Source organism: Pan troglodytes, chromosome 6, assembly GCF_028858775.2.
Source record: "Pan troglodytes isolate AG18354 chromosome 6, NHGRI_mPanTro3-v2.0_pri, whole genome shotgun sequence".
Lineage (NCBI taxonomy): Eukaryota > Metazoa > Chordata > Mammalia > Primates > Hominidae > Pan > Pan troglodytes.
The window spans coordinates 50342132-50359626 of NC_072404.2; the positions used below are offsets into that span (position 1 = coordinate 50342132).

Here is a 17495-nt window from a genome sequence, read left to right on the forward strand (position 1 = left end):
AGAAGACAGAGGTCTATAAACCAGGAAGTGGGCCCTCACCACTGAACCTGCTGGCACCTTGATCTTGGACTTCCAGCCTCCTTTAGAGGCTGTTAGCAATAAATGTCTGTTGTTTATAAGCCACCCAGGCTACAGTATTTTTGTTATAACAGACTGAGCGAAAACAGTAAGCAAAACCAAAGAAGAGGTACTAAGAAATGGAATTCGGCATGCACTGGGGGGGTCATCTCACACAGCACCAGGAAGTGAGAAAGGCTGAGTAAGTCTCTGCCCCTAATCACTGAAAATGTGGGCACAGCCAGCCATAAAGGAATAACGTAAAATGAAGTGCAAACTCCAAGGAGGCACGGTTACCTGCTGGGGAAAGCGGAGGGATGAACTACTGGAAAAGACTTTGCTGATGAGAAGAGTGAAGACTACCCATACCTACGGAGACCAAGTCAGGAGGGAGCAGCCTGATGATGATGATGAAGTATCTGCCAAGGACACTATTAGGAAACCTGAAATTTATCTTCCAAATGATGCCATTCCCTTCCCAAGAAGCACCGAGGTCCCTGTAACTGCGCACAAAGGCCACACTACCCAAAGCAAGAGAAAGTACTGAACAGTTTTCTCAGGTATTATGTTCTAACGGGCTTGTCCTAGAAGGGGTTAATATGTCAGATTGTTCCATGACACCCTCTTTGTACACTGTCACTACTCTGCTTCCCTGCCCAGGGCAGGAGGAATGGCCTAGTTGGACCCAGGGCCCTGTCACTGCCCAATGCACACCAACAGTGTTGGAGCACTCTGTTCCTCATCCAAAGGACAAAAAGATACCCAGTCCAAGCACACAGGACAAAGACAACAGTTTCTAGGCAGTAACTGACATTCTTAGTGCTACCATATTTTCCTTCTTCTCTGTTAAAGAATTCTGCTCGTGATTTTTAAAAGGAAAAGCCCAGGACTGACACAGCCTTTCAGAGATTTTTGTCAGCATCCCAGCACAAGCAAAGGCAAAGTCACCATCCCACTGTCTACAGCAACACCTGCAGGTCAAGAGCCTGAACTGCAGGTGCTATGAAAGTTGACACTGACGGCCCATGCCCAGGAAACCAACACCAAACCCTACCGTGAGGTCTTCCAAGAGGCAAACCCTAACAGGCAGCTCTTGAGAAATGCCTGATTAGTGACTACGTCATAAGATGCTGCAGACTTTGCGCCCCTCTCTTCCACAGTGCTAATCATGTCTGCAGGCACTGGTCACCCAGTTTAGTATTACATAAACACTGAGGCTCAAATGGCACTTTTTCACTTTTTACAAAGTCTTTACTATGAACAATTCTTTTTTTTTTTTTTTTTTTTTTAGATGGAGCCTCGCTCTGCTCTGTCGCCCAGGCTGGAGCGCAGTGGCACAATCTCAACTCACTGCAACCTCCACCTCCCGGGTTCATGCAATTCTGCTGCCTCAGCCTCCTGTGTAGCTGAGATTACAGACACGCACCACCACACCTGGTTAATTTTTTGTATTTTTATAGAGACAGAGTTTCACCATGTTGGTGAGGCTTTGTCTCAAACTCCTGACTTCAAATGATCAGCCGGCCTCGGCCTCTAACAGTGCTGAGATTACAGGCATGAGCCACCACACCCAGCCTGAACAACTATTAAAATTGTAAAGTATCCTTACAGAATATAAGCACATTCTCTGATGCTATCTTGTGCAAATAGGGAAATATCTGTGTGCAAATTCTCTCTCTTCTCTGAGGAATAAGATGGGTTATTTACTTTGGGCCGGGCGCGGTGGCTCACGCCTGTAATTCCAGCATTTTGGGAGACCGAGATGGGTGGATCACCCAAGGTCAGGAGTTTCGGACCAGTATGGCCAACATGGTGAAACCCTGTCTCTACTAAAAAAATACAAAAATTAGCCAGGCATGGTGGCAGGCACCTGCACTCCCAGCTACTTGCAAGGCTGAGGCAGGAGAATTGCTTGAACCTGGGAGGTGGAAGTTGCAGTAAGCCGAGATCATGCCATTGCACTCCAGCCTGGGCAACAAGAGCAAAACTCCGTCTAAAACAAGAAAAAGATAGGTTCCTTTAAGCCCTGGGGTGGGGGCATTTCTGATCTTCATTTGACATGCCCTGGAAGCAACAGTAGGGCAGAAACAAGAATGAAATTCAGACCAATTGCAGGTTATTAGTCAGGGAGATGCTAAAATCAGAGTGATGGTAAAATTAGGTCAAAATAAAATTTCCCCCAAATCACCCCAAAAATACTATAAATGAAACCTGTACATTATTATGTATAAATAACAATGTATGCTGCAACAGCTTTAGGGCAGAACACGGGCACAAGGTTGCCAGGATCTGGGAGTCTGGCACCAATGGAAATGTCATTGTATTAGTCCATTCTCATGCTGCTATAAGGACATACCCAAGATGGGGTAATTTATAATGAAAAGAGGTTTAATTGACTCACAGTTCAGCACGGCTGGGGAGGCCTCAGAAAACTTACAATCATGACAGAAGGGGAAGTAAACACATCCTTCTTCACATACTAGCAGGAAGAAGTGCCAAGCAAAGGGGGAAAAGTCCCTTATAAAACCGTCTCATGAGAACTCACTATCACGAGAACCACATGGATATAACTGCCCCCATGATTCACTGCCTCCCACCGGGTCCCTCCCATGACATGTGGGGATTATGGGAACTGCAATTCAAGATGAGATTTGGGTGGGGACACAGCCAAACCATACTGGTCATCTATCTTGACTATGGTGGTTACAAGACTACATTTGTCCAAAGTCATAAACTGTATTCTAAAAGGAATGAATTGTATTGTTACATAAATTATACTTTACTAAAACACAAAACAATTGTCTGTATACAGTAATGAACACCTTACAATAAAAATGCATATATAGAGGCAGGAGGAGTACTTGAGCCCAGAAGTTCGAGTTCAGCCTGAAAAATACAGCAAGATTCTGTCTCTAAAAAAATAAAATTCAAAATACATATATACAAAATATAAATACATTATTTTTAATCTTGTTCCTTTCTTTCCCAGCACTTACACTGAATTTATTTAAATTAAATAAGCATGTGATGTGACTTTACTGTAGTATACAAAAAGGGAGTTTTTGCCTAATACTGGTTAGAACCGAAAAACATGTCAAGTAAGAGTCATCAGATATCAGCAATCTAAGACTTAGATTCTCAGATTTTAGACAGAGTGCTCACAAAAGATGGTGCTTCTGTGTGGTCTTCTACAGAATAACTACCTTAAATTACTCAATTAAAAGAACTGCAGATCTATAGTTTATAGGATAAACCATCCTGAACACTGGTGGGAGGACTTGGGGTGCAGCTAAAGGTAGAACAAGGAAAAGGATGGTCTTTCACATTCTATTTTCAAACCTGCTAAAACACTACATTTCAGGTATAACTAGAGATCGGTGCCACAACTTCCTGTTTTGTTCAAGGAAAACAAGTAACTGAAGCTGAGAATGTTCCAGTCCTTGGAAAGGTTTGATTAGGATTCTTGCGGTACCAGTCTATTCTGAACAAAGAGCTACCAAGTAGAAAAGTTAGCTTTCCTGAAACATATCCAAGTCTTCACTCTATACTTATCTTTAAGGTAGAACTCACAAAACTCACTCTAATTCTAACCCAGAACAAAATTCATTGGTTCAAGAATTTTAAAATAGGGTCTCTACAAAACAACAAAGTAGCTATTCTAGTCTATTACTCAGAAATCAAAACCAATACCCTCCTTTCATTTTTTAGAGATCATAAAAGGAATACAAAAAAATTAATAAAACAAAATAAATGCTCATTACAGAAAAATTAGAAAATATAGTAAGAGACAAAGATAAAAATGAAGAACACTCACAATTCCACCACTCTGTGATTACTACTCCTATTTTCTTCCAGCTTTTTTCTACATACATAATTTTTAAAGTTTTCAAATTTGATATTAGACTATATAGTTTGAATTCTCCCCTTCTCACTTAACATTATATCATGAAAATATCTGTATAAGTCAAGGTTCCACCAAAGAAACAGAAGCAGCAGATATAGTCAGCCCTCGCTATCCATGGGTTCCATAGCCCAAATCAAAATATTCCCAAAAAATATTTACCAAAATATTTGCTGCGGATCAAAAATATTCCCAAAAAAGGCCAGGCATGGTGCCTCACACCTATAATCCCAGCACTTTACGAGGCTGAGGCGAGTGGATCACTTGAGCTCACCAGTTCGACACCAGCCTGGGCAACATGGTAAGACCCTATCTCTACAAAAAATACAAAAATCAGCTGGGCAAGGTGGTGCACGCCTGTAGTCCCAGCTACTTGGGAGGCTGAGGTGGGAGGAATGCTTGAGCTCAGAAGGCAGAGGCTGCAGTGAGCCAAGATCATGTCACTGCATTCCAGTATGGGCAACAGAGCAAGACCCAGTATCAAAAAAAAAAAAAAAAAAAATCCAAAAATTTGAAAAAAAAAAATGGATTGTTTTGTCTGTGCTGAACATGTACAAACTTCTTGTCATTATTCCCCAAATAATACAGTGTAACAACTATTTACATAGCATTTACATTGTATTAGGGATTGTAAGTAATCTAGACATAATTTAAAGTATATGGGAGAATGTGCATAGGTTATACACAAATATTATACTGTTTTATATAAGAGACCTAGACATCCATGAATTTTGGTATCCACGAGGGACCAGGAACCAATCCCCTGCAGATACCAAGGGATAAGTGTATTTATGAAGAGAGTTACTGCAAGAAATTGGCTTACATGATTGTGGGGGCTGGCTAGGCCAGTCTGAAATCCACATAGCAGGCCAATGTGGAACTCTCCAGAAACTGAGTGCAGCTGCTGTCCATCGGAGAAATTTCTTCTACTTCAGGGGAGCTCTGCTGCGCTCTTCAGGCTTTCAGCTGATAGATCAGGCCCGCTCAGATCACCTAGGACAATCACCCTTACTTAAAGTCAACCAATTACTAACTTGCATCACATCCACAAAATACCTTGACAGCCATGCCAAGATGAGTGTTTGACTGAATAACCAGGACTGTAACTTAGCCAAACTGACAAATGAAACTGACCATCACAATAACCATGTCAGTAGTCTTTAAAAGCATTTTATAAATGTATTTATCCATTCCCTTACTATAGAAATTCAGCATTCTTCCAAAATTTTGCTAATATAAGTAATGTTGGAATAAATAGAACTGAAGTGAACAATGCTATAGACTGAATGTTTGTGTCCCAAAATTCCTACGGTAAATCTTAATCCCAAGATATTGGGATGAGTACTTTGGGAGGTGATTAGGGCTCTGCCTTCATGACTGGAATTAGTGCCCTCATAAAAGACTTGAGAGAGTTCTCTCACCTCTTCCACCATTTGAGGACACAGCAAGGTAACTACGAATCAGAATGTGGGCCCTCACCAGACACTGAATCTGCCAGTACCTTGACCTTAGACTTCCAGTATCCAGAACTGTGAGCAATAAATTTATGTAGTCTATAAGCCACCCAGGCTATATTATTTTGTTATAGCAGCCTAAGTGGACTATGACAAACAACTTTGTATATTAAATCTTCATTCTTACATCTGATTATTTTACAGAAAGACTACTAGTAAGGAGGCTGCGCATAGAAAGAACTCCAAAAAACCTCATAGGATCCCCTTGAGTCTTTGGCTGAATACAAAACTGCACATGTGTAAAGTGCAACTCCATGAGACAAGTAGGAAACCTGGGTAACTGACATGGACAATCCCTAGAGCTGGGAGACGCTCAAGCCTCAACCAGTCAGAATGGAAAGACCTCACTAACAGCTGGAGCACTCAGAAGCCCCAAAAAGGCATGTCTTAGAAGACTAAGCTAGCTTTAAAATAAAAGTACCCTAGATACAGCTTAACAAAGCTGAAAAACAAGGCCAGACACATTGGTGCACACCTATAATCCCAGCACTTTGGTAAGCAAAGGTGGGAAGATCATTTGGGACCAGGAGTTCGAGATTAGCCTGGGTAACATATTAAGACTCCATCTCTACAATCAATTGATCAATCAATACAAATAAAAAACAAGCTTCAAAAAGATCATTCTGATCAGCAAATAAATTAATTGCCTGCAAGAACAAAACTCAACACTCAACAGAAGAAATCAAAACCCAGAGACTCGACAGCATAACATTCATTAATGTCTAGCATCCAATAAAAAATTATCAGACATTTGAAAGAAAAAGAAAATGTAACCCAAAATCAGGAGAAAACTCAATCCATAGAAATAAACCAAGAAATCACAGAGATAATGGAATTAGCAGATAAAGACTTTAAACTATTGTAAGTATATTGAAGGATTTAAAGGAAAACCAAGGTAGAAATTGAAGCCATAAAAAACAATCAAAGGGGCCGGGCGCGGTGGCTCACGCCTGTAATCCCAGCTCTCAGGGAGGCTAAGAGGCGGGAGGATAGCTTGAGCCCAGGAGTTCGAGACCTGCCTGGGCAATATAGCGAGACCCCGTTCTCCAGAAAAAGGAAAAAACAAAAAAAAAAAACAAACAAAAAAACAATCAAAGGGAACCTGCAGGGCTAAAAAATAAACTATCTGAAATTAAGAAGTTACTAGATGAGTTTAACTACAGATTAGACACCAAAGGAGAAAAGACAGTAAAGTTGAAGACAGGTCAACAGAAAATATTCCAAAGGAAGGACAAAGAGAAAACAGACCTCCTAAGTGTGTGTGTGTGTGTGTATGTGTGTGTGTGTGCTCAAAAGTCTCTCAATAGTATAAACACAAGGACTATCATGCATGAGTAAATCTTAATCAAATTGCTCAAACTAATGATAATAACTTCAAGGAACTGATATAACAAGAGAATGGGGATATTTCACACACAGGGGAACAAAGAATGTCTACTCACTTCTCATCAGAGACAGTGCAAGCTAGAAGACAATGGAATGATAGTCTTTAAAATGTTTGAAGAAAAACAAAAACAAAAAAAAAGTGTCAACCTGCAGTTCTATATCCAGCAAAAATATCCTCAGAAATGGAAGATGAAATAAAGGCATTTTCAGACAAAAAATCTGAAAGAATTCACTATCAGCAGATCTGCACTATAAAAAATATTTTAAAAAGATCTGCAAGGAAATATCAGATGTCTGCCTTCCACCCTATACTCCCCACTTCCAATCTCTAAATCCTTATTTCACCCCTTCTCATCCAGAGCTCCATATTCAAGAGCTGCTCCCCTTCTCCATCAGCTTGGTTCTGCCATCAAACAATTGTTTTCTTCGAACTCCATTAGTTAGCCTGGACTTTAAGACTCTGCAATCTTGCCCCTCCTGTCTTTACAAAACTTATTTTCTCTTACTCCATATTTTATAAGCCATTCCAAGTTGTTCACTTTGCTTCATTAACTGGAAAAAAAAATCAAAAACTCCCCCACAGCCTAGGCAATACAGCAAGAAAATATTTTTAAAATTTAGCCAGGTATAGTGGCAGACATCTCTACAAAAAATTACAAAATTAACCAGATGTGGTGGTGCATGCCTATGGTCCCAGCTACTCAGGAGGCTGAGGCGAGAGGATTGCTGGAGCCCAAGAGTTCAATTCATATATTGCGCTATGATCACACCACTGCACTCCAGCCTGGCCAACAGAGTAAGATCCGGTCTCTATTAAAAAGTGTGCACGCACACACACAATCTCCCCCAAAACAGGTCAGAAAGAGAGTAAAGGAGTGAGAAAAACAGAAGAGAACTCAAGGTGGCAGGGATTTGGGGGCACACAGGTGACCCATCCTATCAAGGAGGGAAGAGAGTGAATTTTCCAAAAAAACAAAGCAGGCCAGGAGGCTCGTGGCTGTCTTGCAGACACTAATACAACTCCCACACAAGAAGGGATCAGCTCATCTCACTCAGACTGTAAGGAAGGACTGTATAACTAAGTTTAGAGCACCCACGAAACATAACTCCTAAAAAGTGAGTACAAGTACATACAGCAAGAGGCTTGATTCAGGGAAACCTCATGTCATATTCAAGCTCTACTGCTCATTAGCTGCTTGACTATCGGCTCATTTAAAATTCACAACAGCTCTATGAGACAAGTACTATTATTATCACCTACATTTTATAGAGAAGAAAACTGAGACACAGAAAGGTTATACTGCTTGTTCAAGGTAATACATTCAGGAAGCGGCATAGCGAGGATGTGAATCCAGTCACCTAAAACAGACTGTCATTTCAGGTGTCCATTATACCTCAGGCATGATGAGCAAATCCTAGCAGTGCTCCTGCAGAGAGAAAAACACAAACAATCGAGCTGCTGAGGCTAAGCCTCTAACCACAGATAAAGTTAGGTCTTTGTGAGAGGAGTCAAGTGCTCTAATTTTGGCTCTGGATCTCAAATGGTTGTATGACTACTGACCTTACCAAATGAGGGAACTGACCTTAAGCCAACTGACCTCCCATCCTACATAACTGAAAGACTGTAATGCAGCAGTTTACAAACATGAAGAGCTAAATAAATACTGAGATCAAGAATTAATGTGTTACAAAGTAAGAATAAATTATGGACAAACCCAAACACCAGATGTTACGCAAGAAAGAAGGAAGCTGCAAAGTAGAAATTCCCACCTGGGAAGAACTGGTGGTTCCCTAGGGACTTCAGCAGCACCAGCAACTGCTCCTGGAGCTTCTGCCTCCTGTGAGCCATGGGCCATTTCCTTCACAGGGCCTGGAGGCTGCACTTTCTCTGCTTCCTGATGCCCATCCAATTCTGTGGTGGAGTCAATCTCTATTTCCTGGACTGGAACTGGGACTGGCTCCTTCTCAGCTGCAGCAGCTGACACAGTCTTGGCCTCTTCCTCTTCCTTTCTTCTGATTTTCTCTTCAAGTTCCTGCCTTCTCTTCTCATCATCCTGACGGGCCATGTGGTCAAAGGTTTTGAATACCTAAAATCAAACACCAATCCAGCAATCAGTTCATCTGCCCAATACTGTACCACATATCTTGTAGAAATGTGGTAAAATCTGTGAAGGAGAGAACTAAAAGTCAGAAACTGACAAGTTTTCCCACTGGCAAAATGGAAATGCACTGCCACTTCACCAAAAGCTGACAGGTAAACAGTGTTTAACAGGAGGATTCCAAAATCAACAAAATCAGAAACTTACAAGCCAAGGCTAACAATATTTACATACCTAAAAGATGTACAGTTAGATGGTCTTTGTTGTCATTATTTTACAGACCCCAGTCTTGTTCACAATGCAAAGAATACACGGTCCTGGTACAACTGTGGGTTATAAAGGCACCAAAATTCAGACTCACAAATGAAACATGAAAATATGGCTGAACTTCAATTCCCAAAATGGAACCAGGTTTACAGGACTGCTGCTGTTTTTCACCACACTGCATGGACATTCAATTCAACAAACATCTACTATGTGCCTACAGTATGCAAGAAACACACACGCACAAAAAACATCAAAATGATTTCTGCTGCCTCCTAAGAACTCAAAATTCTGGTGTGTAAACAAGTTCTTAACATTTTCTGGGAAACAGTCACACCCATGAAGGTGCTGGGACCTCTCTACCAAAAAAGTACAGTCAAGACATAGCCACACATGAAAACTCTGATACAAGAGGGGGCATGACAAGGCCCTCAATTCCCTGTCAGAGTATGGGTGGGAATGAGCATGTCTGGCGAAAGAAATCTAGGGAGACTTCTTGGAACAAGGAGGATCCCAGTTAGACCCTGAATGAGAGGCACATCTTCCACAGGGAACCACTGGAGGAAATGCCATAGCTCCAAGAATAGGCTTGTCAAGGAAGGGCAAAAGCTCTTGCAATAACTGGAGGGAGGAAAGGCTGAGAGAGCAACCTGGGACATGGGTGGGAGTCAGATTCCAAAGGGCTAGAATGCGGACAGGTATTAAATAACAATGTTCTGTGCACTGCGCGGGCAGTCAAAAGGGTGCTAACAGACTAACTGTGTCAAATTATTTTACAAACATTCTCTCAAAACCCTCACAAAAATACTGTGAAGAAGACAGCATCAACATTTCAAAAATGAGAAAAAAATAAGGCTTGGAAAGGTTACGTAACTTGCCCCAGCTCCTGCTGGCAAAAGAAGTAAAAAATTACGCAGCACACACCAAACAGTGCGGGGAGATGATGATGTAGGCAGAGGGGAAAAAAAAATCAATAAAATCCTAAAAGGTTAAAAACTGGAAACAACACCAGAACCATTTTTACTTCTGCAGATAACCTGAAGCCCTGACTTCATTCTAACATTAGGGTCTCTACCGCTTTGAGTCCATGCTTTCAGAGTTGCTCATCCTGCTGATACTCCAGATCTTCATCTTAACTCCACAAAAGCAAAGCAACAAGATCTCTCTCTCCTAACACCTGAGACTTCTAACACAGAACCCCCAGACTTGATAGTCCTCACCATGCAGCTGCCTCTGCTCACTCAGTACATCCAGCCTTCTCTGACCTACCCATTCACACCACCAGGAAGTGCTACCACTGCCAACCTCCCAACCATCACATGTTCTCAGTACTCATTCTAGAGTCACAGAACATAGGGCTGGAAGAGAACTCTAATCTGTAACCTCCAATCAATCTTCTCAGCTGACAAGAGGTGAAGTGACTCTCCCAAGATTTCTCAACAATTTATGTAAGGAACAGGATGTAGCTAGCTTTCCTGATTCTAGTTTCGAGGACTTCTACAAAGGAGCACTTCTCAAAGTGGACTCCAAAAAAAACAGCATTATCGATTATAATGAATGGCTTGTCAGTCTAAACGATTTTTGTCTTAAAACATACTAATGTATTATAAAATGGAATGCAATTTTCACATACATCATTCCTGCTGAGGTTCTTCAAGCTGTGTATCCAGGCTATGCAAACTTTCAGAAGGAAACGTATGAGCTGCCTAACTCTACACCAACACTGTACTCCCCAAAATATTAAGGGAACGCTTTGAAGTTCCACAATGATGCAGCCCAGCACTCCCATCCAAATTCTTCTCTGCCTATATTCAGCAGAGACACCAAGCATCCCACATCTGGTGGGGGTGGAGAGGCAGACCCCAGGAAGGAGTCTTATGCCATCAAGTTAGGGACAGAAAAAAAAAAAACCCTAAGAGGCAGATGAGTAGGAGTGGGGAGGTCAGGAGATCACCTACTACCACGAAGAAATAATGTTATGCTGGTACCAAGTCACTCAGTCTCATTCAGTGTTGTCCCACCCCACAATAAAACCCTTGTCAATACTGAAATCACCTTTACAAACCTCCTGTCAAATGAGCTTTTGTGGATAAAAGAACAGGTTCCAGCCAGGCGCAGTAGCTCATGTCTGTAATCCCAGCACTTTGGGAGGCTGAGGTGGGTGATCACCTGAGGTCAGGAGTTCAAGACCAGCCTGGCCAACACGGTGAAACCCCATCTCTACTACTAAAAATACAAAAATTCTCCAGGCATGGTGGTACATGCCTGTAAACCCAGCTACTCGGGAGGCTGAGGCAGGAGAATCACTTGAACCTGGGAGGAGGAGGTGCAGTGAGCCAAGATTGCGCCACTGCACTCCAGCCTGGGCAACAGAATGAGACTCCATCTCAAAAATAAAAAATAAAAAAATAAAAAAAAGAACAGGTTCCCAGGATTCACCCTGATCTACCCAACCAAAATATGCAGGAATATGTGCTTTTAAAAGTTCCTTGGCCAGGCGCAGTGGCTCACACCTGTAATCCCAGCACTTTAGGAGGCCGAGGCAGGCAGAACACAAGGTCAGGAGTTTGAGACCAGTCTCACCAACATGATGAAACCCCATCTCTACTAAAAATACAAAAATCAGCCGGGCGTGGTGGCGCACACCTGCAATCCCAGCTACTCGAGAGGCTGAGGCAGGAGAATTGCTTGAACCCAGGAGGCAGAGGTTGCAGTGAGCTGAGATCATGCCACTGCACTCCAGCCTGGGCGACAGAGTGAGACTCCATCTCCAGGAAAAAAAAAAAAAAAAAGAAAGAAAAAAGTTCCTTAAGCGATGCTGATGGTTGAGAACCACTTCCAGAAAACATGACACCTCTCTTAAGCATCTGCTGGAGACTGTTGTCCCCTTGGTTTCTGTGAAACTTATTGCTCTCCACCAAGATTATTCCCCAAGGCCTGTTCTTCACCTTTGGCTCTTCTCTCTCCCTCGGACCACTCCAGTTGCTCTAGCTCCCAAAAGATCTAGTCCAGTAATTCCAATAGCCTATGGGCAGGGACTCCTACCTGCAACTTCAAGTTCAACCTGTCTAAAACTGAACTTTTTCCCCTAAACCCAGGTGACAGTTCAGTTAATGCATTATCACTATTCCAGTCACCCAATTTGAAACCTTGGATCATCTTTGACCCATCCCTCCCCTTCCTCCATCCCTGCTCCCCATCTCCACTACTTCATTAGACTGGTCACCAAATCCTAACCTATGGAAGTGTCTTGTAAGAGGTGTTACCAGGTAAATGAGTTACCAGGTAAATGAGTGCTCTGTCAGTTCATCTGTGAAACAAAGACCAACCTCTCAGGTTATGTTATAAGATAACGACCCCAGAATATAAAACATCTGATACTATACATATTACTCAGTATATACTCCTTTCTCCACATCTTTCTGCAAACTACAATCAATCTAGACAAAAGTGTTCTCATCCTACTATGGAATGGTTAAACAACAGAACAGAAAGATTTGGAATCCACAAAAAGAAATTTTTAGTTTCAGCTCTACGGTGAACTGGCTGTGTGTTCTTGGTCAAATCACTTAACCTTGCTGAATTGGTACGTAAACTTGAAACTTATCTGTTTCACAGAGACACTGAAGATCAAATGGCAAGACTTCATTAACCTGCCATAAGATCCTGCTAAAGGCCACCTCCAACAGCTCTCTCATCACTAAGATGGCACTTATGCCACTGACAAGGACGAGGAATAGCCTTAAGTTCTGAAATTGAATCCTAATGGAACCCCATTCCTCGTTTGGCCCTATTACCCTGGTAGCTACCAAGACATTCAAAGCTTTGGCTTCTGCTGAGCAAAGTAACATCTTACCAACCTGCAGCATGCATTAAGACTTCAGGAGGAAACATCTGAAGCATTTTATAAACTGTAACATCTAGAGAACTGAGGGAGGTATCATCAGCATTTCTATCTTCTTGGGTTTCTACAAATAGGCTTAATGCTTGGCTGAATAGTTTCTTTTAATCTCATCAGAAGTCCCACCTCTCTTATAAAACCTTCACTTCTCAACCATCATTTCTATTTCCTTTCTTTACAATGGGCTCCATCAAATAATTGCCCTTAAAAAGTTTTCTATTACTTTCTGGGTTTTCTCTCTTTAACTGTAAGTGTCACAAGGAGAGAGAAACCATTACTTAAACACCCGTATCACCCTCACCTGCAGCAACTAAGAGTGTAAACTACATTCAGCAAAAGGTTGCTTACCACTACATTCAAAAGTGCCCAGTCAACTTCACTGAATGAGTATTGACAGCGTTTCCAACATACAATAAACTTAACCTGGAGGGTACGGAATTAAGCTCAAATAGAAATTTTAATAAGCACTACATTGGCAGTCTTTGACCTGGGAAGTCACATTTCAAACAAGCGACCACACCCATTGATCAACACAATGCCTCCGTCATCCCCGCCAGATCAAGTCTTCGGTAGTTCTGGGGCATGCACGTTTCTGTTGCTGTAAATGTCCTTCCTTCTGTCTGGCCTGCATGGATTTCGCTCCCTGACTAGCAGCCCCCAGCACCGTGAGGGGTACGCGCTGGCGGGTGCTGAGTAGGGCTCTTAACAGTCGGCTTACTACTTCTGAAACCTCAGGACGTCCGGAGCGAACACCTCAGCGGAATAAGCTGACATCCAATCCGCGCTTCAAATTATTGAAGCCATTCTCACAAGCTCAACCCCAGGACACCAGGAAAGGGAGGAAACAGGCTGGGAGAGCTTGGAGGAGCGGGCGCCAGGAGTCAGGGCAGGCCGGGGGCGGCGGCTCCCCAGACCGCAGGCCCGCCCGCCTCACCTGCAGCACCAGGGCCTGCGCGGCCCCGGGCGGGAAGCCCATGCGGTCCGATGGGTGGCGCAGCAAGCGATAGAAGTCTGTCTTGCGGTAGAGGAAGCCAAAGAGAACGCGCAGGAAATCCTGGACGTTGCCCACGTGCTGCAGGATGCCCAGAAGGGCCTGGTCATACAGCTCGGCCGCCCCTGGCTCCATGTCGCCTCCCGCCCTTCGTACGCTTCACACACACAGCGCCGCCTCAGACCTGCCGACTGGCCACTTCCGGCGTCCGCAGCCAACGGCTCCGCCGGACGGCGCGGCTGCGGAACTTCCGGTCCGTGCTCGTTCGGCCCCCGCGGCCCCGGGCTGTTTTCCCCAGACCCAGCTGCCCCACGGGCTTTGCCTTGAGGTGGTCTTAGACAAAAGAGCCCGACAAGGGCAGCAAGGAGGTTCCTACGCGGAAGGAGGCCCGTGGCTTCTGCTGCGGTGCGGGGGCTTGACCGCCATGTTTGAAGCGGGCGGAAAAAAATTATGGGGCGTGCAGTGTCACGTGACTGCTCGGATTTTTGTCACGTTGTCTGTGGATCCTTTCTTATTTCTGTGTTGAATTCCAGCCTGGGTATTCGGAACCTATGGTTAAAGATGGGGCTAGGGTAAGCTTTTTGTTAGTGAGCCAGATACGGGAAAATGCGTATATGTGGGATGTATGGGTTTCTTATTAACAGATCTGTGAGTTAAACTCAGGGCGTTGCATCAGAAGAAAGTCAAGATGACGAAGAAAATAAAGAGTGCATTCAACGTAGATTAAGTGGAAAGAGCTAGATTCAGAATAGAGAATCCGTATGCCATCGTTGTGAAATATGTACGTGTATGTGTGTGTATAGTATGTATATACATATATACGTCATATATACATATGTTGTTAGTGTCTGTCAAAGTATAATCTTAAAAAAGTAAAAAGCATGACACTCATACAAATATATCATGAACGCATATCCAAGATTTCAGCAAATTAACAATGATATGGTAAAGCCGGTTCAAAAGCATTTTGAGGAAGTGGAGATTAAACATTTTGACAAAGCATTAGAGTAAGATTAGGTTGGATACAAAGCTGGCTGGTGTTCTACAAGATGATAAAAACCATAGGTTATCATTTCTAGTGGATAGAAATGATTTGCACCTCTTCTAGATTAAAACATGCAAGTTAACATGTCTTCATAGTGTATAAGCTTTAATGAATTGTAAATAAAATCCAACTCAGGTAAATTGCCCTAGAACAGTGGTTCTGAAACTCTTGATTTAGGGACCATTAATCCTCTTAAAATTTGTTGAACATTCCAAAGAACATTTGTTGATATGGGTTATGCTTATCAATATTTACCACATTAGAAATTAAAACATAAAATGTTTAAATATTTATTTAATCATTTTTAAATGACCATAAAACACATTACATGTTAACATACTTTTATGCAAAAAATAATGTTCTTCAAAGCAATAAAAGTTCAGTGAGAGGAGTAACATAGTTTTACATTTTTGCAAATCTCTTTAATGAGCTTACTAGAAGACAGCAAGATTTGGCCGGCACGGTAGCTCATGCTTGTAATCCCAGCACTTTGGGAGGCGGGAGGATCAGGAGTTCGAGACCAGCCTGGCCAACACAGTGAAACCCTGTCTCTACTAAAAATACGAAAATTAGCTAGGCGTGATGGCGGGTGCCTGTAATCCCAGCTCCTCGGGAGGCTGAGGCAGGAGAATCGCTTGAACCCGGGAGGCAGAGGTTGCGGTGAGCCGAGATCACACCACTGCATTCCAGCCTGGGCGACAGAGCTAGACTCCGTCTCCACAAAAAAAAAGAAGACCGCAAGATTCTCACATCTGCATTCACTGCAACATAATTTGCATTATGTTGTTTTCATTGAAGTATATGAAAACATGCAACCTCACACAGACAGTTGCAAATGAGAGGAATATTTTGTCTTTTCAAATAAATGTGGCTATTTGTCTTTAAAATGACATCAAAATTCTTCTACAAGCGATAGTTTCTATTTTTTTTATTTTTAAGAGGCAGGGTCTCCCTCTGTCACCCAGGCTGGAATGTAACGATGTGATCATAACTAACTGTAGCCTTGAACTCTTGAACTCAAGCAATCCTCCTGCCTCAGCCTTCTGAGTAGCTGGAACTACAAGCACATGCCACTGTGCCTGGCTAATTTTTAAATTATTTTTATAGAGACGAGGTTGGGCCTACATTGTTCAGGCTGGTCTGAAACTCATGGGCTCAAGCGATCCTCCCCTCTCAGCCTCCCAAAGTGCTGGAATTATAGGTGTGAGCCACTGCACCCAGCCCTGTAACTGGTAGTTTCTTAAAGGTTACTTGCCATATGGAATCTAAAACTGTATCTATAGACTTTTCATACTCTGTTACATTAATATCGATTGGTCTTTCACTTTGAATGGATCGTTAATAAATGCATGATTTTATACCATCATGTATTAATTAGTCATTTGAAAATGTTGGTCCACTGTGTTATGCAGCTCTTCCAAATGTTCACTCGTTTTATGCAACGAGCATATCTTGCCCCCAGATCTCGGTTTCTAATATCATTTCATTATATAATATCAAAAAATAACATTTGTTAGAATTACCACTAAACTCATCAGAGAAGTCTGTCTTTATTGACAAGCACTCAAGCTCATGGAAGCAGGATATGGGTTTTTTGAATTCTAATTTTAGCTTAAAAACTTGAACTTTATTATTGGAAGTAGATACAATCAATTATTTTCCTTGAAGAGACAGGCTCACTTCATTCTGTCATTCAAGTAAAAATGATGCTCTGTGACTTGTTCAATTGGCAACTCAATCACACAAGTGCTTTGCATCAGTGCAACCATTTTGCTTCAGTATGAGGCAGACATGTCTTATGTGTACTTCTCTTTTAATCATGCACTATTAAAAAGACTTGTTCTCAAGTGGAGAACTTTTAATAAAACAACTTTTAATAAAATTAATAATTAAATGCTATCAGGAGCATTCTTAAGTGAAACTGAACATTTTTAACCTGTAAGTGTAAGGCAGTGCATACTAGTCGAGTTTGGTGCCGTTATGGACTGAATGTGCCTGCCCCCCACCAGATTCATATGTTGAAGCCCCAGTCCTCAATGGGACTATATTTGGAGTCACATTGGTGATTAGAAGGGCCTTTAAAAGATACTTAAAGGTTAAATGAGGTTATAAGGGTGGGACCTTAACCCAATGGAACTGGTATCCTCATAAGAGGAGAAGGAGACACTAGAGATCTCACTCTGCAGACATGCAGAAGAAAGGCCATGTGAGGACACAGTGAGATTGCTTCAAGCTAGGAAGAGAACTCTCACCAGATACCAACACCTTGGTCTTGGATTTCTGGCCTCCAAGACTGTGAGAGAATAAACATGTGTTGTTTAAGCCACCCAGTCTATG

The 17495-nt window shown here is 42.3% G+C and overlaps 1 protein-coding gene across 1 annotated transcript in view; it reads right to left on the reverse strand.

The window, feature by feature from the left end:
- The window catches only part of NUDCD3 (NudC domain containing 3), a 106668-nt gene extending 92103 nt beyond the window's left edge, over positions 1–14565 (reverse strand). Inside the window, exons 1-2 of the mRNA XM_003318392.5 lie at positions 14057–14565; positions 8629–8945 (exon numbers count right to left, since the gene is read on the reverse strand). Of these exons, the coding sequence (XP_003318440.2) occupies positions 8629–8945; positions 14057–14248 (509 nt within the window). The 5' untranslated portion in view covers positions 14249–14565. The remainder of the gene's footprint in view (positions 1–8628; positions 8946–14056) is intronic.
- Positions 14566–17495: the final 2930 nt, after the last annotated feature.